Consider the following 26,824-nt stretch of genomic DNA (forward strand, 5'->3'; position numbering starts at 1 on the left):
TGGGAAGTCAGGACGGGAGCTGTCCTGCGGACTCGCAGCGTGACATACACTCGTCTGCAAGGGGCCTAACACTTTTTATAAAAGTATTGTGGTTTGCAGAAAATGATGGCCATGTCCAGGAAAGTGTTCTTTTGTTGCTAACAACTACCCTCCTGGACTTACTGTGACAGAGTGGTCTGCCTTTGCATTGCTTTATCTGTGACTCCACCTTGCATACGCTGGAGCATCCGCATGTAAAGCGGTCGATGGTTACATCATTCACAAGACCACACACAGTATGTGTTATTTGGAGCCCTGGCAGTGGCAGAGCTCCAAATAACACATACTGTGTGTGTGGTCTTGTACTCAATCCTTTCAAAGACGCCACCAGATTGGTCAGTAAGGACAACAGCGGCATCCCCCAGATTTTAGAACAAACTTTCACTCTCTTGCAACAAGGGTTGGTAGAAGAATAACCGCTTCCACAACTCGCCTGCCACCCTGTTGTGGACCTGCATGGACAAAATCCTGTGGATGAGAAGCTACCACTGGAGGAGAAGGTGTTAATGGTGCAGGAGGACCCGCTTATGGCCCTGGCCATGACCAGTCGTTGCAGTGGGTGATCGCTATCAAAGCAGAATGAGGGATGTTTTTCTGATGACAAAAAGGATTCAAAATTGTATTACCCCGATTCGGCCGCGGTTTTCTGCTGGAACTAATAGCGCTAGCCTTATTCACTGAATTGAGCTTTTTCTGGAACACTTCACCACCCGGCTACAGGTTTACCTGCCATAACATTGCAATACATGAATGGCTGCACGTAAAAGTAATCTGTAGTCTGTTCCAGCTTGTCATAATGGTTTACCTATTAACTGAAGCAGTGAATGCAATTTAAAGCCCGAAGGTGCATTGTATGTGCTTTCTTGGAATTCAAAAACAGAAGTAATGTCTTTCCTATATCCTTCCCCCTTTATAGTCCACTCTTGACATTCACTTCAAAAGCGCCAGAAAATGTGCAAGTTCGGATTTGGATGCAAATTTCATTGTGACTTTTGATACGGATTTCTGTGTGAATGGCATCCTCCATTGAAATGAATGGAGACCGCTTCAGTAAAGCCATAACTCCTCGTTATTTAGATTGCAGAATGTTGGCTACGTGAGAAGCTGCTCCCATGTCCTATTCAGAGGTCCAGAGCTGCTGGGCAAGGTTTGCACTAAAGAGATGATGACTCACCTGTCTGTCCCATAGGCTGATTCCAATTTGTGCAGGTATAAAGCCTCATTCACACATCAGTGTTTTGGTCAGTGATTGTGAGCCAAAACCAGGACTGGAGCCTCCACAGACATAAGGTATAAGGGAAAGATCTGCACTTGTTCTGTGTTTAGAGCCACACCTGGTTTGGGCTCAAAATCACTGACCAAACACTGATGTGTGAATGAGGCATACAGCTGAAGCCTGCACTCCGTGTATTCAGTGGAGGACATTTGGCACCCGGAGAGGTAAAATACAGAATAGTCTCAGCATGCATGTGGAACCTGCATTCCCTGAATTTAATGGAGGCAAGTTGGCACCAAAAGAGGTAGCATTTAGTGTAGGTTCCTGTCCAAAAGAGATCACCGTGCCGAGGTGGACAGGCACAAATGATTTTGTACATAATGTATTTGCCAATAATTATATTTATTGTGGCTGCAGTAAAAAATTATTTTAGAAATTGAGTATTCTACCGATTTTATTCTTACAATTAATCGAGTAATCTAATAAGAAAAAATGAATTAATAGACTGTTTTCCTTTATAAAAACTCATAAGACCCCTTGCCATCAGTCCCCAACACCCTTCGTTCCCCTCTGTGCGATCAGCCCAAGTGCATCAGTCCCCCCCCCCCCCCCACTCAGATGCCATCAGCTCCGTTTCCCCCCTCCCCCCCCATGGTGATTCTCTGGTTGGAGCCATTCATGGGAGCACTCTGATTGGCACTATACAGAAGGGTGCTCTAGCTGCCATATATGACACAAACTTGCAGTAGTCATAGAAGCACTCTGCACCCTTATTTTTTTATTGTGGGCACCCTGGCTGGCACTATTTATGGGCACCTTTATTTCCTTTCTTGTATTATCCTGGGATCTCGAGGACACGCTCCCTGCAAGCTGGAGCTGCAGCTACCACACAGAGCTTCTGTCCCAGCACCCAGAGCTGTGCCTGTCCATGCAGCCTGCCCTCCTCCTGACACCCGGAGTGCACAGCGTCATTGGTTGCTGACTCTGTGCATTCCGGGCGCTGGCCATAGTCGCGCCCCCACCCCCTCGCTGTCCCCAACTTACCTTTCCAGCAGGGGTGACACCGACACTCCATCGTTCCGCGCTGCTCTGGGCCTGACGTCACACAGCGCGTCAGGTCACGACATGTGTACGTCAGGAGGTCAGTGCAGCGCGGGACCATGGAGTGTCCGGAGGTTCCCTGCTGGAAAGGTGAGTATTGCAGGCTAGCAGGAGACCACGGAGCGGGATTAATAGCAAGCTCTTCACTCCCGCTCTATGGTCACGTGACACAAACGAATCCTCAATGAAAATGTTTTGCATCAAGGATTTTTTTTTCAAATTGCGGTACTTGTTGCAGCCCTAATATAAATAAAATGGTGAGCTTCAAGCGGTAGTCACCTGAAATGGTTTTCACTTCACAGGTGTGCCCTGTCAGGTTTAATAAGTGGGATTTCTTGCCTTATAAATGGGGTTGGGACCATCAGTTGCGTTGTGGAGAAGTCAGGTGGATACACAGCTGATAGTCCTACTGAATAGACTGTTAGCTGCTTTTTTCCTGCTATAATACAAATTCTATAAGTCTATTCAGTAGGACTATCAGCTGTGTATCCACCTGACTTCTCCACAACGCAACTGATGGTCCCAACCCCATTTATAAGGCAAGAAATCCCACTTATTAAACCTGACAGGGCACACCTGTGAAGTGAAAACCATTTCAGGTGACTACCTCTTGAAGCTCATCAAGAGAATGCCAAGAGTGTGCAGAGCAGTAATCGTCACATATTGTATGTACTTCATGACACTGGTAAAATTTAGTTAAAAAAAAAAATCATTTTTATTTATTAAAAAAAATACCAAATTTCCAAAGATTTGGAAAAATTTCCAAGTTTCAATTTCTACCTACAAAAATAGTTATAACTTTACATTCCCCGTATGTCTACTTCATGTTAGGATCATTTTGGGAATTACATTTTATTTTTGGGGGACGTTACAAGGCTTAGGCCTCATGCACACGACCGTTGTGTGCATCCGTGGCCGTTGTGCCGTTTTCCGTGGACCCATTGACTTTCAATGGGTCCGTGGAGAAATCGGAAAATGCACCGTTTTGCAGCTGAGACCGTATTTTTTTGACGGACAACGGTTCACGGACCCATTCAAGTCAATGACACGGACCCATTCAATGAAAGAACACGGATGCACACAAGATTGGCATCCGTGGCCGTAGGTTACTTTCATACAGACGGATCCGAAGATCCGTCTGCATAAAAGCTTTTTCAGAGCTGAGTTTTCACTTTGTGAAAACTCGGATCCGACAGTATATTCTAACACAGAGGCGTTCCCATGGTTATGGGGACGCTTCTAGTAAGAATATACGATGAACTGTGTACATGACTGCCCCCTGCTGCCTGGCAGCACCCGATCTCTTACAGGGGGCTGTGATCCGTACAATTAACCCCTCAGGTGCTGCACCTGAATGGGTTAATTGTGCGTATCATAGCCCCCTGTAAGAGATCCGGGGCTGCCAGGCAGCAGGGGGCAGACCCCCCTCCCTCCCCAGTTTAAATTTCATTGGTGGCCAGTGCATCCCCCCCCCCCCTCCCTCTATTGTAATAATAACATTGGTGGCAGTGTGCGGCCTCCCCTCTCCCCAAGCTCCCCCCCCTCCCCGATCATTGGTGGCAGCGGAGTTCCGATCGGAGTCCCAGTTTAATCGCTGGGGCTCCGATCGGTAACCATGGCAACCCCAGGACGCTACTGCAGTCCTGGTTGCCATGGTTACTTAGCAATAGTAGAAGAATCATACTTACCTGCTGGCTGCTGCGATGTCTGTGTCCGGCCGGGAGCTCCTCCTACTGGTAAGTGACAGCAATGCGCCGCATAGACCTGCATGAGGCCTTAGAAGTAAATCTTGAAATTTCTCAGAACTTTTCAAAAAACCAACTTTTTAAGGACCAGTTCAGGTCTAAAGTAACTTTGTGAGGCTTACATATTAGAAAACACCCCAAAATGACCCCATTCTAGAAACTACACCCCTCAAGGTATTCAAAACTGATGTTACAAACGTTGTTAACCCTTTAGGTGTTCCACAAGAATTAATGGAAAATAGAGATACAATTTCAAAATTTCACTTTTTTGGCAGATTTTCTATTTATTTTTATTTTTTTCCAGTTACAAAGCAAGGGTTAACAGCCAAACAAAACTCAATATTTATAGCCCTAATTTTGTAGTTTACAGACACGCCCCATATGTGGTCGTATACTGCTGTACGGGCACACGGCAGCGCGCAGAATGAAAGGAATGCCATACGGTTTTTGGAAGGCAGATTTTTCTGGACTGTTTTTTTATTTTTTTATTATGAATTTATTTATTATGAAAACACCATACTCCTACAGCTCTGTGGAGTCTGTAAGCCAAATCTATGATTCAGGCTCCTACATTTTATGACTCCGACTCCCTCATAAATCGCCACTAACTTAATAACAGATTTCCTGTAGTAAAATGGTGACATTAGGCTTTTTCTCACCATCATGTAAGGCTACTTAGATTAAATTAATTGAAATACATACTTAGGCTACTTTCACACTAGCGTTTGGGTGTCCGCTTGTGAGTTCCGTTTGAAGGATCTCACAAGCGGCCCCGAACGGATCCGTACAGCCCTAATGCATTCTGAGTGGATGCGGATCCGCTCAGAATGCATCAGTATGGCCCCGTCTGTCCTCCGCTCCGCTCAGCAGGCGGACACCTGAACGCCGTTCTGAACGGATCTAAGCGTTTGCATTATAGGTGCGGATCCGCTCCGAACGCAGGTGTGAAAGTAGCCTTACCTGCTATCTGAGCTCTGGTCCTGTACACTGCCTCCCGTGTGTCTGTCTTCTGGTCCAAGGCTTGTTCACTTCCTTTCCGACATGAGCATGATCATCTTCTCTGCAGCAGCCAATGACTGGATTCAGCGATGACATGTCCACAGCAGATGATCCTACTGGGGACTAATTAAACAAGCCACAGACTGAAATATGGACACGCAAAAGCCGACACTCTGGACCGGAGCAGCAGGGAGTAGTTAAGTATGATTATTTCCATAGCAGAGGCAGGGTGTGGGCACCAATGAAAGGTTACCAAAAAAGGGTAGAACATCCTTGTGATGTCGATGCAGGTTACGTGACTGTGTCATCCATGTATTCTCACCAGGGCCAGATTAACGTAGGGGTGGATGGAGCTGCAGCTCCAGGCCCCTGCGTGAAAATAGGCCCAGCAGCCTGCTAGGCTGCCTCGGCTCGCTGGCGGATCCAGGGGGATCTGGCGGCGCGGCCCTGGTGAAAAGTAGGTGGTGGTGACGTCAGGGCACAGGGAGATGAGCGCTTTCTCAGGACAGCGATGGATACAGATGGCTGTGCTGCAGCTGGGCAGGGGAGGGAGAGGCGTGTCCCTTCCCTGTGTCTCTGATAGGCTGCTGGCTAGTGCCGCCAGCCTATCAGAAGCCGATGCAGGCGGCGCAATGACATCATTGTGCCACCTGAGCCGTACAGCGCGGGACACAGGCCGGAAGAGGCCTGCATCGCATCACTGACATGGAGGTAAGTATAAGTGTTTTTTTTTAATATGTACAATTACAATACTTTTACTGGCACATGATGGGGGGGGGGGGGGCTTTTGTTACTGGCACATGATGGGGGGGCTCTTGTTACTGGCACATGATGGGGGGGTGGCTCTTGTTACTGGCACATGATGGGGGGGGGCGCTCTTGTTACTGGCACATTATTGGTGGACACTATAGGGGCATCTAATGAGGCCGCAGAGAAGGGGTATTTTATATGGAGGGCTCTGTACAGTAGCATTTTATACTGGGACACATTATGGTGGGTACTATGGGGTCATCTACGGGGGGCACTAAGAAGGGGTATTTTATACTTGCAAATTATAGGGGACACTGAGGGCATCTACTGGGGCACTATATATGGGGCATTATGGGAGGCACTAGGAGGAAGGGGGGAGAGGAGCGTTATTGGGGCATTTAGTGGGGGCACTATATAGGGGTATTTTATACTGGCACATAATGGGGGCACTATGGGGTCATTAGCTCACCTGGGGGCATTACAAGGGGGTATTTTTTGCACTGTCACATTATAGGGAAAATTATTTCTACTGGGGGGGCATTATGGGGGGCTTTATCACTCCCCCATGGTATGACCCCCTAGTAGCAGCACCAGTCTCTCTCTGCTCTGCTATCCCTCTGCCCCGTCTTTCTCATTAGGATAAAACACATCAGCTCCGCTGAGCCCTCCGGCCAAGTGTTGAAGTGGCGTCCGAGATCCCCAAGGGCCAAGCCAAGTAATTGTATGTTTTCATGTGAAATATCTTTGTTATACACATATAGGATACACTGTGTCACACAATATACAGTATACCTCTACACTGTGTAGTCTGTTCTATAAGCACCATTGTTTTTGCCCTGTGAGTTCATGCCTGCACCTTTTTTGACACACACACAAATCCTGTATGCGCTGTGAATGGGGATTGCGGTGCATGCGCAGTCTCAGGTTCCTACAGACTCCACATTTGTGTACCGCAATCCCCATTCACCCATTGATGGCACATGCGCAGGATCTCAACACGTCGCTGTCAAGTGAGCCGTTGGTGTCAACCAAAGGAGCGGGCGTGACTTCACATGGGAGAGGTGTTACGGTCAGGAGGGTACAGAGGACCCCCTGCCACACATCTTTTGACATTCTGGGCCCCCATAAGTGTTTACTTAAACATTTTAAATATATATATTTTTTTTAAACTAAGTAAAGGCTAAAGAACAGATTCTATAAAGGTATGCAAGGTATCGATACATCAACATCTATTCAGCTATGCTGGGGATTTCATATACGTAAAACATATGACAGATGCACTTTATTTGTGTTTTAAAAATTTGCTCTGCGTTGCGTTTTCATTTTCTATAAAAAGGCCTAATAAAATCTTCAGCACCAGGCCCATGATGCTCTTAACCCGGCCCTTATTCTCACAATATGTTTATTTGCATGGTGCCTTCAGGAGACCACATGGGCATGATGTGCAAGAACATTAAACGTGTTCAAGAATGACCTGGATGCTTTTCTTAGAAGTGTGGTATATATACCAGTGCCAGTTTTTAATGTAAGAGAACTTCGGAGCTGTCTTACATTTAGACCATTTTCCACACCTAAAACGGTTATAGAAAATGGTAAATGAAACGGGCCTGTCGGCCCTTAACCGCCCGTGATGCACCCACAATTTTAGACCTGGCGTGAGCGGGGACAATGTAGCAGATAGTGGCCATCTGCGCCTGAGATGCGCCTAAGTTAGGCGTATTTCAGTATAGTAAATGACCCCCTATGTGTGTTATATTTTTATTTTTTTCTTGACACATTGTACCACATGTTAACTGTAAATTTGGGATGATATTTTTTACCTTAAAAAAATAAATACATTTGTAATTTAATTTCTCTAAATTGGCATTCACAATGTGTCCACTGTATGTTGGCATCATTTTGTATATGTAATTTTATTTTTTAGACTGTTAGAAGGCTTTTAAGTTTAGTTTTCAAGAAAATCTCCAAAACTGACTTTTTAACAGATTTAGTTCTAAATTGACTTTGAAGGGCTTGCATAATAGAAAAGACCCATAAATGACCCAATAAAAAAAAATAAAAAAAATTTAAATTATTCTAAACTACATTTACAAACTTTGAACACCTTAGTGCTTCCTCAGGAATTTCGCTGCCAGTGGTGTTTGGGCAATTTGCACCTCTGGTAGCCAGGACAAATTTTTGCAGTTTTGACATGTAAAATTATGAAATTTTAAAAATGACCCCCCCCCCCCCATACTCATGTTTTCTGAAAGTAGACAACAAGCACATTGTTAAAATGCCACTCAGCTGTTTATACGCACACGTTCATGCAATTTGGCAGCAAAATACAATTTTTCATAAATATTGCATAAAAGTTATTATTGGCTAAAAGGGTGACTCCAGCTGAAAGTTATGGGGACCACGCATGTTAAATTATAACATGTGCAGAGATCATACATACCACTGGAAAGACCTAAAACCTGGTTTTCAGCAGGAAATATAAAACGTTAGCAACATGTAAAATATATGGATTATAGTCCTTGAAAAGTGCACCCCAAAGCCTAATACAGGAATTTACACACAAAATCTATGTAAAAATAATGAGGTGTGTAAAGCTCATATATACCACAAGTGCATAAACGAATAAGAGCTTGTGCTCTTAAAGGACATCTGTCAGCAGATTTGTACCTATGAAACTCCCTGACCTGTTACATGTGCACTTGGCAGCTGAAGGCATCTGTGTTGGTCCCATGTTCCTATGTGCCCGCATTGCTGACAAAGATGATGTTTTAATATATGCAAATGAGCCTCTAGGAGCAACGGGGGCGTTGCTTTTACACCTAGAGGGTCTGCTCTCTGCAATTGCTGCGTCCTCTCCATTTTGACAGGGCCAGGAGGTGAAAACGTCATCACTGTCTGGACCTGTCAGAGAAAGCAGAGGGTCTAGGAGTAAGGGACCCCATTGCTCCTAGAGGCTCATATGCATATATTAAAACATAATTTTTCTCCTCAAAGCGGGCACATATAAACATAGGACCAACACAGATGCCTTCAGCTGCCAAGTGCACATGTAACAGGTCAGCCAGTGTCACAGGTACAATAAGTACAAATCTGCTGATAGATGCCCTTTAAAAACAGAGCAGCCAGGGGTTGTTGGGTGACTTTAAAGGGAATAGGCATATCATCTCCTTGCTGGGTCAATTATTAGCGGCTGCTAGGATCCTCATAGCCTTTAACTGGAAGAGTCACGGGGCCCCTTCTATCTCCCAGTGGACTGCGAAATGTGATGCGCTTTACAGATTGGAGCAAATTGCTGGGTGGGAATCCAAAAGATCTCAAGTGTTTGAAGCCACATGGTCCCCATGGAAAAAATTTAGAGGTTTCTCGTCCTAATAGTGGTTAGGGCTATACAGTATTTGTATCTGGGTTGTAGGATTTTTCCCCTTCCCCCCCCCCCCCCCCCCTCCCTATCCCCACCCCATTACTCACCATACCGTCTTACTTTCTTTTTTTTTCCTCCTCCCCTCCTTCCCCTATTTTGATGGTACTTAAATATGTTTTCATTTTTGGCTGTACGGCAAGTACCCCAGTGTGGGGTTTATGTATCTTTTGTATTTTCTGCTCATGACTCAGAATAAAAATATTTTGAAACTTAAAAAAAAAAAAAAAACAGAGCAGCCATGCAATATTTGGAAGTCCTCCACAAATGCATTAAAATAAATACTGTACACGGCAAACGGCTACCATGTTACCAAAATCTAAATTTTTTTGAGAGTGCGCAGCACACCAGGTATAAAATTATAACCTAATAATTAAAACGGACACCTGTCATGCCCGTCTCTGACTATTTGTGGAGATCGGCCAGAATAGCAGCACGTCTTTAGTGTTTGTTTTGGAGTCGTGCTGGATCCGCCTCCCATCAGGTGCACTGGGTGGGGTCATTAGTTTAAATGGCTCTCATTTCCAGTGCTCTGAGCGGGTTTTAGAAATCAGTCTGGCCTAGGAAGCAAGCAAGGAAGGTTTTCTGTCCCAGCTCTGTTAAGATAAGTGTGGTTTCTGTTCTTGTTTGCTGTTTTTGTTGTGTTGATATCTTCTCTCCCATCCAGGTTCTGTGCGAGCAGGCTGCTCCTATTTCCCCTTTTCACCATCTCAGGGAAGTTAGGGTGTATTAGCCTAGGCACGAGGACACAGAATTCCTACCACCAAGGTCTGCCTGTGGGCTGAGCAGTGCAGGGAGATTGGTCAGGGATTAGCTAGGAGGTGACCCTTCCCCTGCTTCTCGCTCAGAGCCTGGTTGTTGGTTTTTCTGTGTGTCTGAGTGCTTGTCCGCCGTGACAACACCACCTTATGATAAATAAAATATAGTCTGCAAAAAAACTAAGATGTGAGGAGTTCATACGTGACCCACATGTCTAAAAGTCAATACTGCACGTGTTAGAGTCGAGCAAGACTCATATGTGGCACCCGTAGTATCCACCAAAAAAACCTGGTCATTGTCGGCCACGCTGTAGGTGCGAACATGTTAATACATCAGCCCCAGTTTCTGTACTCGCGGAACTTGAGCCCTATGCCATAGCTAGAGAGTAAGGGCACCATCACACGAGCGGATTCAGTGCGAGTAATCCTCTGCGTGAAAGAGAGCCAAGCCTCGTTCCGGACAGCAGAGACATGGAGCAGTAACATGACTGATAATGCTCCATGCATCTCTGTGATCTTTTTACTACAAAATCACAGTGAGATAGTGGTCACCGTGATTTTGTAGTAAAAAGGTCAGAGGCATGGAGCATTATCAATCATGTTAATGCTCTGTGTCTCTGCTGTCCGGAACGGGGCTTGGCTCTCTTTGACGCAGCAGATTACCCACACTGGATCCGTTCGTGTGAAAGAGCCCTAAGTCTCTGGCCTTATTTCAAAAGAGAGATGCGGAATGAGTCGGGGTCTGTGCAGTGAAAAACTGATGGTTTTGCCTGCAAGTTGACTCTGTTTTGTTTGCGATTGCCTTCAATGTGGCACATTTACTTGGACTGCTTTTTACACTGGTCTTGGTTTCCTCCTTGTGCTGCCATTAGATTTGTCTAATTCTGGTTTTGGTGCACATCCGATCTTGTAGATTGGATGCGGACCCATTCATTTCAATATGCTGTCCACATCCATATGTCTGTTCCGCAGTCCCTCAAAAGAGAGAGAACATTTCCTATTCTTGTCCGTTGAATAAGCATTTTACAATGGGTCCACAGAGAAAACAAATGCAACACAGACGTCATCCATATTTTTTGCGGATCCGCATTTTGCAGACCACAAAATACATAGTCATGTGAATGCACCCTTATTAATGATCACAAATATGGCAGTTTTTCGCCAACATTTAGACCTATTTCCAGGCATAAATGTTAGTAAATTTGACAGGGCCGGAGTCCCAGCACGGGAACTGCCGCTGACACTAATCCCCATTCTACGCTCTTTCTGTTCCGCCCTGGCGCTGAACAGGTTGTGAACCCGGCAGTGCGACTACCGTAAATATTGTTGCACAGCCGGTTAAAAAAGGGACTTGTGACTATTTTATTTTAGTTTAAAAAAAATACCTTAATAAAAGACCCCCATTGTTTGTTTTATGTCAGGATTGCAATAGTTTTACATCCACCTGAAGTAATTTCGAGCAATCGGTGAAGAACAGACTGCATCCGGATGCCATCTATGTGCTGTCAGTTTTTCATTTTTTTTTCCCATTGATCCATTGACTTTAATGGACCGATCCTGCATGAAGAACTGATGAAGGCTTATTTCAAACAAGTGTTTTGCAGATTGACAGAATTCTGACTGGTGTATGCACATGAGCATTGTTTTTCACTGGCCATCTGCCTGGTCAGGAAACATTGCATCTCGTTGTATCTTCCTCCATTTTTCACGCAGGACTGGTCCATTCAAGTAAATGGGTCAATGAAAATAACTGAAGCACACTGAAAGACTGTCCATTTTTCACTGATGGTTGCTGGGAGATGCTGAGTGTTAAGGTGGATTTAGACGGGTTATTTTCGGGCAGATTATAGGGAACTAATATTCTAAACAACGATCTGCTGCCCCGAAACCGTGCAGCTGTATGAGGATAGGCAATCGCAATAGCAACCGCTTATCCTCATACAGTGGAGGAGATCATGCATGTAAATGCAGCTGTCTCCTTCACTGAACAATCAGCTGACTGTCGGGAAGAAAAGCTTCTTTGCCAGCAATCTACTTCTAGATGCCCAGTGTAAATCAGCCTTTATTTTCCAGTTATTTTTTACATGCATGAAAAAAGATATAATCCTTATGGGAAAAACTGAAACCCTGAACACAGTCAAGTAGGTACGCAATTGCAGTCAGTTTTGACTGCGATTGCATTCTGTTGTTCAGTTTTTATCGCGCGGGTGCAATGTGTTTTGCGCGTGATAAAAAACTGAATGTGGTACCCAGACCTGAACTTCTTGACTGAAGTTTGGGTTCAAGGTTGTGTAGATGTAATTATTTTCCCTTATAGCATGGTTATAAGGGAAAATAATAGCATTCTTAATACAGAATGCTTAGTAAATTAGGGCTGGAGGGGTTAAAAAAATAAAATAAATTTAACTCCCCTTAATCCACTTGTTCACGCAGCCCACCTTCTTGTCTTTCTTCAGGACCTGGGTAAAGGACCTTTGATGACCTCACTGCGCTCATCACATGGTCCATCACATAGTGATGGGCCATGTGACAGACCATGTGATGAGCGCCGTGACGTCACCACAGGTAATTTTCCTCCTGCACAGCAAAGAAGAAGACAGAAGATAAGCCGGGCTGCGCGAACAAGTGGATTAAGGGGAGTTTAATATATATATTTTTTTTAAACCCCTCCAGCCCTATTTTAGTAAGCATTCTGTATTAAGAATGCTATTATTTTCCCTTATAACCATGTTATAAGGGAAAATAATATATTGATCGGGTCCCCATCCCGATCATCTCCTAGCAACCATGTGTGAAAATCGCACCGCATCCGCACTTGCTTGCATTCATTTCTATGGCGCCTGCGTTGCGTAAAAAAAACGCAAAAAGTAGAGCATGCTGTGATTTTCATGCAACGCACAAGTAATGCGTGAAAATCACCGCTCATGTGCACAGCCCCATAGAATCAAATGGGTCTTGAATTAAGTGCGGGTGCAATGCATTCACCTCACGTATTGCACCTGCGCAGAAATCTCGCCCGTGTGAAAGGGGCCTAAGACTTTAAGCTAACATCTGGAGGTGGCACTTTAACTGCACAAAAAGTTTTAAAGTGTCAAACTTCAAAAATGCCATAAAAAAAAAAAAAAAGTTAATCCAGCCTAAGGCCTAGTTAACACGTCAGTGATTTCCATCAGTGATTGTGAGGGGGGGCTCAAAAACCCAGAACAAGTTCAGAACTTTCCATTTATACCTCATCTGGTTTTGGCTCACAATAATTGATGGAAATCACTGACCAAACACTGAAAGTGTGAACTAGGCCTAAACCTTCTGTGTCACTGTCTTTAGTGAACACAAATAAAACATGGCTTTTTAGTAAAATATATTCCAGTTTTGAATGATGTTAGGCTTTACCCAGTTTATTAAAAGTTGAGGTGAATTCTGTTGGGATGTTTCTAGAATTTCTCCCATGTGAGCCAGTGTTCCTGATGTTGGCCCTCTGCAGTGGCACAATGCTGGTTAATATCTAACTCCATTTTAGAACTCGTTGGACGTGACTTATGACTCATATGTTACCTGATTGAATTTGACTGAAAACCAGTTTAAGCGGTCCACTCTGGATTTAACAAACCCATGGAGACTATGATCTGATAAGGTTTTTGAAGTTCTGAAGGAACGTTCTAGAATCTGAATGTCTTGTTAGTAGTGCTCTGCATTATCTCAGCACTCCATGCAGTTCAAATGTTACCCAAGATAGGGCGACGTTTCCTAAACTGCTCCATGCATCATTATTTGTTCCTTACCAGTGCTGCAGTAAATCATATACGGTCACAAGGGATGAGCGAATCGACTTTGGATGAAACCTTGCATAATAACTTCAGAAATGAATTTGTATTGTAAAAAAAAAAATTCCCGAACTCTGGTTCGGTTTCAAGTGGTATCTTGGAACCGAACCTCAGTTCGGGAAATGGTTTTTTACAGTACAAATTCATTTCTGAAATTATTATGCGAGGTATTAACTTCAGAGCCAATACATTCTAATACTGTACGGAGCTCCTGCTTCGTACAGTATTGGAACTAAGTTTTATGCAAATCGACTTCGGATGTTTCATCCCAAGTCGATTTGGCTCATCTCGAACAGTCACATCAATGTGTTTTCTCTGGTCTCTGAGAAGATGTCAGATTTTTCTCGGCTGGCTAATTTATGAAAATGACTCCTGATGTGCAGAGAATTTGTCACTCATGAGCACACTAGTGACAGCTGGGACATTACTGACGCTAAAATGTTACACAGGCTTTTGTGGGCATCACGCAAGCATATGTCCGTTTTACCACCAGCAACATGGAGCTTTCAGGGACAGACACCGAACATTATCATTTCTCTATCTGAAATCGCCCATCTTGTTAGCCTTGCATTTTCTTCCAATCCGAATTAATATGGATGCCTTCACATGCGGCAGATTTTGCTGCAGAAAATTTTCGGCGACTGAGAATCAATTCCGGGGTTTGCAGAAATCCATGTGCTTCCTACCAAAATGACCCTGTTCACATGAATGGAACGGACTTTCCGTCGCTGAAAATTTTCTCCACACTGTATTGCAGTTGTGGTCCGGTTCTTGGGCCTCCTGTACACTACCATGGGGCTGCCATGCCTGTGTTACGGTCTGCAAAACACGGGCATCTGCTGTGTGCACTCCACATGGCGGTGTGGACCCGTTGAATTCAGGATGCGATGAAAGAGAGGCTGTGGAGGCACAGACACTGAAGCACATGGAAGGGCTTCCACGTCCGTGTCTCCGCACCACAAAAGATAGGACATTTGCAGACTGATTGAAGTCAATGGGTCCACACCATGATGGTCAGTGCCCGTTTTTTCAGACCCGCAGTGTGCCTCATCATACATTAGGCTTCCCTAGAACAGTCTTATGCCTGGAAACAGGTTTTTTAGGCCAGGCACAATGTTACTAAATTTGCCAGTGCCGGAACATGCTCCACTTTCCTCCATGCCAACTGGCGTAAGACTTAATATAGTCGCACCACTAGCCAACAAAGTTGCAAGTCCCTTGGTAAATGACCCCCAATGTGTACATGCAATTTGGCAAATCTCAATCACTTTTCTTGTACAGTATTACACTGTCATTTACGTGCACGAAAATCTGCACTCTAAAACCACACATACCATAATCTGCAACGTGTGGCGGTACCCATAGGGTACTTTCACACTTGCGGCAGAGGAATCCGGCAGGCAGTTCCGTCGCCAGAACTGCCTGCCGGATCCGGCAAAACTTATGCCAACTGATTGCATTTTAAGACTGATCTGGATCCTGATCTGTCTTAAAAATGCATTGCAAGAACGGATCCGTCATATGGACAAACGGATCCGTTTTGATTTTTATTTTTTATTGTTTCGGTCTGTGCATGCGCAGACCAGATGGATGGATCCGATATTTTGAATGCACTAATACATTCCTATGTAAAAAAATAAAAAAATTCCGGATCTGGTATTCTGGTAAGTGTTCCATTTTTTGGGCCGGAGATAAAACCGTAGCATGCTGCGGTATTATCTCCGTCCTGATCAGTCAAAAAGACTGAACTGAAGACATCCTGATGCATCCTGAACGGATTACTCTCCATTCAGAATGTATTAGGATAAAACTGATCAGTTCTTTTCCGGTATAGAGCCCCTAGGACGGAACTCGGCGCCGGAAAAGAATAACACTAGTGTGAAAGTGCCCTTACTGGTGGGACCAAATATTCAATTTACCACGTTCACATCTGGCAGATTTGTTGCAGAAGCTTCTGAATACATCTGAGGTTCACTCTGCAGCATTTGCAAGGAGTTTCATAAACCCCATTCAGATGTTTGGGACAATTGCAGAAGTTTCTGCAGCAAATCTGCATCGTGTGAACCTACATCTAGTACATATGGGAATCGCAGTATTCAACAGAAATCTAAAAATAGAGGAGTTTTCAGGAATGGCTAAAGACTTCTTGTCAGGTCTCTTGATTCATCTTTATACAAAAAGGGCGATTTATCAAGAATGGTGTTTTCCACATCGGTCTTCATGTAGAGAGAATGTGCTTAAAGGGAACCTGTCACCAGGATTTTGTGTATAGAGCTGAGGACATGGGTTGCTAGATGGCCGCTAGCACATCCGCAATACCCAGTCCCTATAGCTCTGTGTGCTTTTATTGTGTAAAACCCCCCCGATTTGATCCATATGTAAATTAACCTGTGTCCTGTACATGAGATCACTCAGGGACAGGACTCATCTCAGGTTAATTTGCATATGTATCAAATCGTTTTTGTGTTTTTTTTACACAATAAAAGCACACAGAGCTATGGGGACTGGATATTGCGGATGTGCTAGCGGCCATCTAGCAACCCATGTCCTCAGCTCTATACACAAAATCCTGGTGACAGGTTCCCTTTAATGTGCAGAATGAGAATGTGGCCGGCCGCCATGTCATAAATAAAGCGCATCCTCTGACAGTCTGCACACCTAGAATAAAATCTACGCCAGCTCGTAGCCAGAAAACTGGCTTAAATGACGATGGCAAAGGTGGCGTACAAACGGTGCGGGTCAGTTATAAAGACGGGCGTTTTAGAAGCTGGTCTTAATAGGCCCCTGCGGTAGCGGTGGATCTGCCGAAGTTATGCAGAGCCCTGACCTCTAGATAACTTCAGCGTATCCAGTGCCTACGTAGAAAATGATGACGGAGACGGTCTGCCGGTCCCCTTCCACACCACTCCTTTTTTTTTTTTTTTTTTAGACCTGGTGTGAGCAGGGAAAAGTTGCAGATTGCCAACTACGCCAGAAATACACCTAATATAGGTTTATTTCTGATCATAAATGACCCCAGATGTGCACAAACATTTAAGAACCCACAACCTGGGATTTGTCATTTGTGACTTTTCTTATGCTAGTTTTCTGGCATATAGGGTTAATTAAATCTCCCCCCAAAGCTTTTTCTTGGTAGTTTTTGCAGTGTGATCTCTGATTAGAGATGCATTTCTGATAGTATACTGACCTCTAGTGGGGAGAACATAGACTGCATTTAAACACTTTGATAAACGAATTGAGCTATGGAAGTAAAGTGACATGATTACAAACTGCGTGCCGTGTTTCCTGCTGCTTGCATTCTGCAAATCGGAGCCGCTGTGCAGTTGCATTTTATGTTTTCTTGTGGTTTCCGTTTTAGAAGAGTATTGACCTACACTGCTCGTTGTAAAGTCAGAAAAAGATCTGTACATGGCAGGCATATGCCTAAAGCTCTCTTCTGGTATTGATTCTCTAGTATATAAACGCAAAAACACAAAATGCAATCGCACTCTGCAACCAGCACTCTGCCCTGCCTTTATGCTGGATGTTGAATAAGGCATTGGTGTACATTTTGGCCAAAGCATAATAAGCCACTCACCACGTCAAGGTCGCCTTAATGAGTGGTCCCTAACACTAGTTCCTACCTGTTATGGGCTATGACAGCCACACAAAGTCCAGGGAGTGCAGGTACAGCATGCATGCCAAGCACACTCTGCGTGGTGATCTCCAAGCAGTCATGTACACCTGACCAGTTTGTATGCCCTGGAGGCTGGTTTTAAAGTCAGTATAAAACTGAGTCTGCTTTATAGCGCCTACCAGTAGCCATTAGGCTCCAGGAGAAGTATATAGTGGGCTCAGCATGCATGTTGGTACTTGCATCCCTGGATCCGATGAAAGCTGTAATGGCACCGGACGGGGTTAAAAGCAGAGTGTGCTTGGCGTGCATGCTGTACCTGCACTCCCTGGACTTTGCGTGGCTGTCATGGCCCATAACAGGTAGGAACTAGTGTTAGGGACCACTCATTAAGGCGACCTTGACGTGGTGAGTGGCTTATTACGCTTTGGCCAAAATGTACACCAATGCCTTATTCAACATCCAGCAAAAAGGCAGGGCAGAGTGCTGGTTGCAGAGTGCAATTGCATTTTGTGTTTTTGCGTTTGTATCTGTATTTCGCCATAGCAATCTGCACCTGCTAGGGGTTGTGCGGGCTGAATCCCCCATATTCTCTAGTATATGCCTGGATTGCCTTATTTTTTTCACATTTATATTTGCTTTCCTTGTCTTGAAAAGTATCCTGAGATCACCATGATTTGTAAAGTGCACTTATCATTTCAGTCAAGTCAGAAGTTATCACTGGGTGGGAGAGGACTGTGCCAGAGACCCGCTTTCGATCACTACAATAATGGGCTTTGTGCCAACTGCCGTCAGTTCAATTAGGTAGGCCATACGATATACACTCACCTAAAGAATTATTAGGAACACCATACTAATACGGTGTTGGACCCCCTTTTGCCGTCAGAACTGCCTTAAAGGGATTCTGTCACCTCCCTTAAGCCAAAAAACGATTTTAAAGCAGCCATGAAGCACAGCTTACCTGGATTAGGCTGTGCTCTTTTATCTTGAAATCCGTCCAGCAGTTACTGCAAAAAACGACTTTTATTGATATGTAAATGTATCCTGAAGGTGCCCAGAGGGGCGTTTTGTTCCCCTTAGAGAGCCCAGTACCGCCCCTCTTTCAGTGCCCAGCCCGCCTTCCTTGTACTGTCTAACCGCCCCCAGCCTGCCACAGCCTCTCCTCCCCCTCCCTCACGCCGAACGAACTCTCGCACAGGCGCAGTACCCACTGAGGGCTGCGCCTGTGCGATCAGCAGGAGACTGAGGGCAGCAGCTTCATCTTCGTCACTGGGCATGCGCCGAGCCCAGTGACGTCCGATGCTCGCTCTTCCCTGCTGACTGAGGGAAGAGCGAGCATCGGACGTCACTGGGCTCGGCGCATGCCCAGTGACGAAGATGAAGCTGCTGCCCTCAGTCTCCTGCTGATCGCACAGGCGCAGCCCTCAGTGGGTACTGCGCCTGTGCGAGACTTCAAGATATCAATCAAAGTCGTTTTTTGCAGTAACTGCTGGACGGATTGCAAGATAAAAGAGCACAGCCTAATCCAGGTAAGCTGTGCTTCATGGCTGCTTTAAAATCGTTTTTTGGCTTAGGGGAGGTGACAGAATCCCTTTAATGCTACGTGGCATTGATTCAACAAGGTGCTGATAGCATTCTTTAGAAATGTTGGCCCATATTGATAGGATAGCATCTTGCAGTTGATGGAGATTTGAGGGTTGCACATCCAGGGCACGAACCTCCCGTTCCATCACATCCCAAAGATGCTCTATTGGGTTGAGATCTGGTGACTGTGGGGGCCATTTTAGTACAGTGAACTCATTGTCATGTTCAAGAAACCATTTTTCCAGACTTCAACAGTCCAATTTTGGTGAGCTTGTGCAAATTGTAGCCTCTTTTTCCTATTTGTAGTGGAGATGAGTGGTAGCCGGTGGGGTCTTCTGCTGTTGTAGCCCATCCGCCTCAAGGTTGTGCGTGTTGTGGCTTCACAAATACTTTGCTGCATACCTCGGTTGTAACGAGCTGTTATTTCAGTCAACGTTGCTCTTCTATCAGCTTGAATCAGTCGCCCCATTCTCCTCTGACCTCTAGCATCAACAAGGCATTTTCACCCACAGGACTGCCGCATACTGGATGTTTTTCCCTTTTCACACCATTCTTTGTAAACCCTAGAAATGGTTGTGCGTGAAAATCCCAGTAACTGAGCAGATTGTGAAATACTCAGACTGGCCCGTCTGGCACCAACAACCATGCCACGCTCAAAATTGCTAAAATCACCTTTCTTTCCCATTCTGACATTCAGTTTGGAGTTCAGGAGATTGTCTTGACCAGGACCACAACCCTACATGCATTGAAGCAACTGCCATGTGATTGGTTGACTAGATAATCGCATTAATGAGAAATAGAACAGGTGTTCCTAATAATTCTTTAGGTGAGTGTATATCCTATGATCCATATTCGGCTCTCCCACCAGAAGCTGAATGGCTACTGAGAACCGTACCCACTTTCTTTTAGTCATTGGTAGAGGCACAAGAGATGCACATAAATATAAGGTGTAATGGGTGTATTTCCATCTTTAGTGGGTAGATTGGTAATAATGACTCTTCTTTTCTGTTGCAGAGTTCTGGAGAGCTGACCCAGAGTGCAGATGACGACTGTTTACTGGACGCCCCTCTCCTACCTTCACAGAAACTTTATTCTGATATCCGACCATTGTTCTACCCTGTCCCTACAGTCACTGTCACCGTTATTCTTCTACTAATACAGGTACTATTTTATTACATTGCATGCAATTGCTCCTAGACCATGCAAACACAAAGTAGTCTGAAGCTGAGCAGCTGCCTAGCAGTTACTGTGTCCTCTGTAGTAGGTTCACAGAGAGGATCCTCCACGTATCGGACGGCAGAAACTGCTGCGGTTTCTACCCTGGCTTTTCATTATGACCTGCTGTAGGCGTAGCTTCATTGAATGGAGCTAAACTGTGAGCAGGCTCCCGCTGCAGCTTTGTGAGGGGTCCGCATAGTTACCGTGCCAAAATGGACCTATACGTTATTGGCACGGTCTTGAAAACTGCGCAACATAAACCCTAGGCTGCATGCACTGCGTTGCAACCTCCATTGAAGACAGTGGGAGGCCTGGTCTTTGGCACAGAATCGGTGCTGAAAACCCTCCTATCCTTAGAAGACTGCTTCTTTCTGACACCTGGTCGGTCACAGCGCCCGGCCTCCCCCCTCAGTCTTGTCTGACCACGGGTGCGATTAGACGTCCGGCAGGGGGAGCTTGTGCCAGGTGCACCTGGACTTCCAGTCTATATAGCCATGGCAAATCCAGGTGCAGCTGGCAATGAGCGGTAAATTGTGAGTGCTAGCCACGGCTGTGTAATGGCACCTTAATCATCAAACATGGGGATAAGTGAATCGATTTTGTCTTTTTATCAAGAGCTCTTCACTTGTGAGGGGCTTGGTGACTAAGTGCCCACCTGTGTGTTCCGTGGCCATAGATCTAGCCTAGATCTGAATTTGAGCTTTAGCGCTTGCATCGCTACTCGGAGCAGCAGCAGCACAGGGACCAGATTCTCAGGGCCAGGAAAGATGTCTGGGCGTCTCAATCAAAAGGCAGGTGGATACTGCTTCACCTATGGGGACAGCCCCTCACAAGTGAAGAGCTCTTTATCATGAGATAAATCTATTCGCTCACCCCTAGCTCCTCACGTATCCCTCAGAACAGTGCCGAGGCTTGCTTAAAGTGTGAAATGTGACCAGGAATCGGAGAGAAATGCTGGCTGTGCAGAAGCAGGAGTCACCCTGCTGCTCATGTCCTCGAGGATCTGGGTGGTTGTCCTGAGCTTCTATGCATGTGTGTTCACCAGCACTGGACACATTAGGCTGGGGTTCTGAGGGAATCCAAGGTATGTAACAGCAGTATCTAGACATGGGTATGTAACAGTAGTATCTAGACATGGGTACGGAACAGCAGTATCTAGACATGGGTACGGAACAGCAGTATCTAGACATGGGTACGGAACAGCAGTATCTAGACATGGGTACGGAACAGCAGTATCTAGACATGGGTACGGAACAGCAGTATCTAGACATGGGTACGGAACAGCAGTATCTAGACATGGGTACGGAACAGCAGTATCTAGACATGGGTACGGAACAGCAGTATCTAGACATGGGTACGGAACAGCAGTATCTAGACATGGGTACGGAACAGCAGTATCTAGACATGGGTACGGAACAGCAGTATCTAGACATGGGTACGGAACAGCAGTATCTAGACATGGGTACGGAACAGCAGTATCTAGACATGGGTATGTTCACATCTGACTGATAAGCTGCAGAATTTCTGCTTGTAACCTGCAGCAGTAGAGACCCAAAGGTGCATTTTTGTCACCGATTAGCCACAGATTTCGCTCTTTGCATTGGAGAGGGTCATATCCGTAGTGTAAGGGCTCATGCACACGCCCGTATGTATTTTGCGTCCCGCAAAACAGGGATCCGCTAAAAATACGGATGTATTTGTGCCTTACGTATTTTACGGAAAGGAACAGCTGGCCCCGTAATGCAGACAATAGGACATGTTCTATCCTTTTGCGGAACGGACATACGGAAACGGAATGCACACGGAATGCTCTTTTTTTTTTTTTTGGGCGGAACCATTGAAATGCTTCTGCATTCGGTCTGAAAAAAAATAAAAATGAAACGGACACGGGAAGATAATATGTTCGTGTGCATGAGCCTTTAGTTGACAGCTGCAGATTTGAACTCTGCACCACTGTGGAATCTTTCTGCCATGTGTGAACAAGAATTGCTAAAAATTCATTCATTTTGCTGTTCCTGTCCAACGCTGCAGATTTGCCTTATGAAAATCCGTGACAGCATATTATAATAATAATATTAAGAAAATGCATCAGAAAGAACGCCAGACCTGAGCCTCAGATCAACTAAATTAAAAACAGCGTTTTAACCACTTCAGCCCCCCTAGCTTAAACACCCTTAATGACCAGACCACTTTTTACACTTCTGCACTACACTCCTTTCACCGTTTATTGCTCGGTCATGCAACTTACCACCCAAATGAATTTTACCTCCTTTTCTTCTCACTAATAGAGCTTTCATTTAGTTGTATTTCATTGCTGCTGACATACTTTTTTTGTTATTCATCGAAATTTTTGCAAAAAAATGAAATTTTTCACTTTCAGTTGTAATTTCTTTTTTTTAAAACTACATTTCTATGTAATTTTTTTTTTAAATGTATTGTTCTACATGTCTTTGATTTAAAAAAAAAAAATACAATAAGTGTAGGAGTTATAGCGTTTACAAACTATGGTACAAAAATGTGAATTTCCGCTTTTTGAAGCAGCTCTGACTTTCTGAGCACCTGTCATGTTTCCTGAGGTTCTACAATGCCAGGACAGTACAAACACCCCACAAATGACCCCATTTCGGAAAGTAGGCACCCTAAGGTATTCACTGATGGGCATAGTGAGTTCATAGAACTTTTAATTTTTTTTCTTTTTTTTTTTTTTTTCTTACAAAGTCTCATATTCCACTAACTTGTGACAAAAAAATGAAAACTTCCATGAACTCACTGCCCATCACGAAATACCTTGCAGGGCTCCAGATGGCGACCAAAATGGTCTTGTCGCCATTTGCAACTAAACCCGCCACCGCAGCTCTGCCGTTGAACAGCGGCGGGCACAGGAGCTGATAGTTCTCTGCCCCGCCGCCGATGTTCTCCTCAGTCTGAGTCAGTGAGTCACAGCACACAATAGCAGAGCCGCTGGCAGCAGGGAGGGGAGGGGCTCGGGAGGAGTGTAATCTGATCCTAGAGTGGAAGCTGCTTCTGCCAGCCCCTCCCCTCCCCGCCCACCAACCAATCAGAGCTGAGGCAATGCAAGCACTAGCAGCTCTGAGTCACTGACACAAGTACAGGGAGTCAGAAAGAATCGAATGAGTCACAGGTTAAAAGAATCTAAAGATCCGACTTGGTTAGAGACTCATTTGATTCTTTGAACCGTGAGTCAGACTCTAGAATTCTCAGCAGCACAGTGGAGAAGGAGTCTCTCCCTCCCCCTGTGCTGCTTCCGCCCCAATAAGAAGAGAGATGGGAGGAGGAGGAGGGGAGGGGCTGTGGCCACTGCACCACCAATGAAGATAACTGACCTGTAATACAAATACAGGAGACGGGTGCCGGAATCAAATAGCCGGCACCCGACCTCTGTGACAGGGAGCTGCGATGAGCGGCAGTTGAGTTAACCCTTCAGGTTCGGTACCTGAGGGGTTAACTGCGGCTGATCGCAACTCCCTGTCACAAAGGTCGGGTGCCGGCTATTTGAGTCCGGCACCCGCCCCCTGTATTTGTATAAGAAACATTGGTGGCACAGTGCGCCCCCCCCCCCCCCCCCAACACCCCAGTATAAGAAACATTGGTGGCTCAGTGGGAAGTGCCAATGAGGGTTAAAAAAATAATAATACACTCTCCTCCTCCAGTTGATCGCGTAGCTGCCGGTCTCCTGTTCTTTCTTTAGGACCTGTGGTGACGTCACTGAGCTCATCACATGGTCCATTACCATGGCAATGGATCATGTGATGTATCTTGTGATGAGCACAGTGATGTCACCACAGGTCCTTTGACAGGTCCTGAAGAAAGAACAGGAGACGATCAATTGGAGGATGTGAGTTAATCATTTTCTTTTATTTTTTAACCCTCATTGGCACTGCCCACTGTGCCACCAATGTTTATTATATTGGGGGGCGCACTGCGCCACCAATGTTTATAATATTGGGGGGGGCGCACTGCACCACCAATGTTTATTATATTGGGGTGTTGGGGGGGTGCACTGCGCCACCAATGTTTATTATATTGACCTTCTACTATGCATTCTGTATTAAGAATACTATTATTTTCCCTTATAACCATGTTATAAGGGAAAATAATACAGTGAATATACTTTCATCCTAGCAACCATGCATGAAAATCGCACCGCATCCGCACTTGCTTGCAATTTTCACGCAGCCCCATTAACTTCTATGGGGCCTGCGTTGCGTGAAAAACGCACAACATAGAGCATGCTGCGATTTTCATGCAACGCACAAGTGATGTGTGAAAATCACCGCTCATGTGCACAGCCCCATAGAAGTGAACGGGGCCGGATTTAGTGCGGGTGCATTCCGGTATTTTGAATGCCAGATCCGGCACTAATACATTCCTATGGGGAAAATTGCTGGTTCCGGCATTCAGGCAAATCTTCAGTTTTTTTTCGCCGGAGATAAAACCGTAGCATGCTGCGGTTTTATCTTTTGCCTGATCAGTCAAAATGACTGAAATAAAGATATCCTGATGCATCCTGAACGGATTTCTCTCCATTCAGAATGCATGGGGATATGCCTGATCAGTTCTTTTCTGGTATAGAGCCCCTAGTACGGAACTCTATGCCGGAAAAGAAAAACGCTAGTGTGAAAGTACCCTAAAATATTAAGTTTAAATCCCCCCTTTCCCAATTTTACATATAAAATATATAAACAATAAATAAACATATTACACAGCGCTGTCCAAACTATTAAATTATTAAAAAATATCTCCTATGCGGTGAGCATTCAACATTTTTTTTTTTTTTGTCACCTTGTCACCCCAAAAAATAGGATAGGACTGTTCTATTATGGGCCAAATGTTTCATAAAATGCAAAATGCACACAGCTTTTTTTTTTTTTTTTTTTTTTTTCGCAGTATTGAGTATCACAATACTTTTTTATGGTGACGAAAGCGAATCAAAATTTTGGTATCAAAACAACCCTACGTCGATCTGATCGGCGTAGTGTTGTCACGATACCAAAATTTTGATTCGGTTTCGATTTGGCGACTAAAAATTTGATTTGGCTCCTAAATTTTTCAGTTCAGGAGCCAATGGGTACTAGGTATTTTTTTTTGTCTGGAGCACTGCCTTGGGGTGTCTTCTTTCCAAAATGGAGTCACTTGTGGGGTAGTTATACTGCCCCACAATTTTAGGGGCCCTAATGCGTGAGAAGTAGTTTGAAATCCAAATGTGTTAAAAATGCCCTGTGGAATCCTAAAGGTGCTCTTTAGAATTTGTGCCCCTTTGCCCACCTAGGCTGCAAAAAAGTGTCACACATGTGGTATCGCCGTACTCAGAAGAAGTAGGGCAATGTGTTTTAGGGTGTATTTTTACATATCTCCATGAAATATCTCTCTAAAAGTCTTCTACTTCTCCTGAGTATGGCGATACCACATGTGTGACACTTTTTTGCAGTCTAGGTGTGCAAAGGGGCCCAAATTCCTTTTAGAAGGGCATTTTTAGACATTTGGATTCCAGACTTCTTCTCACGCTTTAGGGCCCCTAAAACGCCAGAGCAGTATAAATACCCCACATGTGATCCCATTTTGGAAAGAAGACACCCTTGCATCAGTCTGGCGGCGTTCAGCCTCCACTCCGCTCGCCTCCGGACGGCCAGGCGTGCAGAGGCGTGCGGATCCGTCCAGACTTACAATGTAAGTCAATGGGAACGGATCCGCTTGAAGATGACACCATATGGCTCAATCTTCAAGCGGATCCGTCCCCCATTGACTTTACATTGAAAGTCTGAACGGATCCGCTCAGGCTACTTTCGCACTTAGAAGTTTTTCTAAGTTATTAATGCAGACGGATCTGTACTGAACGGAGCCTCCGTCTGCATTAATATGATCGGATCCGTTCAGAACGGATCCGATCAAGCGCAAGTGTGAAAGTAGCCTTAGCGGAAATAGATTTTATTTTTATTTTTTTTATTTTTTTCTTTTTATTCTTTTTTCTTTTATTTTTCCGCTAAGTTGTGACAAAAAGTTCAATCTTTCATGGCATGGACTCAATATGCCCCTCAGCGAATACCTTGGGGTGTCTTCTTTCCAAAATGGTGTCACATGTGGGGTATTTATACTGCCCTGGCATTTTAGGGGCCCTAAAGCGTGAGAAGTCTGGAATACGAATGTCTAAAAAAAATTTACGCATTTGGATTCCGTGAGGGGTATGGTGAGTTCATGTGAGATTTTATTTTTTGTCACAAGTTAGTGGAAAATGAGACTTTGTAAGAAAAAAATAAATCTATTTCCTCTAACTTGTGCCCAAAAAAAATCTTCTATGAACTCGCCATGCCCCTCAAAAGTGATCTTTTTATAGTGCCGCAGTGATCAGAAAAAAATATATTTCTGTCACTGCGGTGGGGCGGACTGAACGCAAGTGTGCGCACAAGGGCGAACACTGTGTTTTTTTTTTTTTTAGAGCCTATAGAACATGTCCTATTCTTGTCCGCAATTGCGGACAAGAAAAGGCATTTTCTATATAGTTCTGGCAATGTGCGGATCCGCAAAATGCGGAAAGCGCATTGCC

At 44.8% G+C, this 26,824-nt stretch overlaps 1 protein-coding gene across 1 annotated transcript in view; it reads left to right on the forward strand.

The window, feature by feature from the left end:
- The window catches only part of TMEM192 (transmembrane protein 192), an 87,368-nt gene that overhangs the window by 12,830 nt on the left and 47,714 nt on the right, over positions 1-26,824 (forward strand). The window contains exon 2 of the mRNA XM_044299890.1: positions 20,059-20,205. Within this exon, the coding sequence (XP_044155825.1) occupies positions 20,059-20,205 (147 nt within the window). The remainder of the gene's footprint in view (positions 1-20,058; positions 20,206-26,824) is intronic.

The sequence above is a fragment of the Bufo gargarizans genome, chromosome 1, assembly GCF_014858855.1.
Source record: "Bufo gargarizans isolate SCDJY-AF-19 chromosome 1, ASM1485885v1, whole genome shotgun sequence".
Taxonomy (NCBI): Eukaryota; Metazoa; Chordata; class Amphibia; order Anura; family Bufonidae; genus Bufo; species Bufo gargarizans.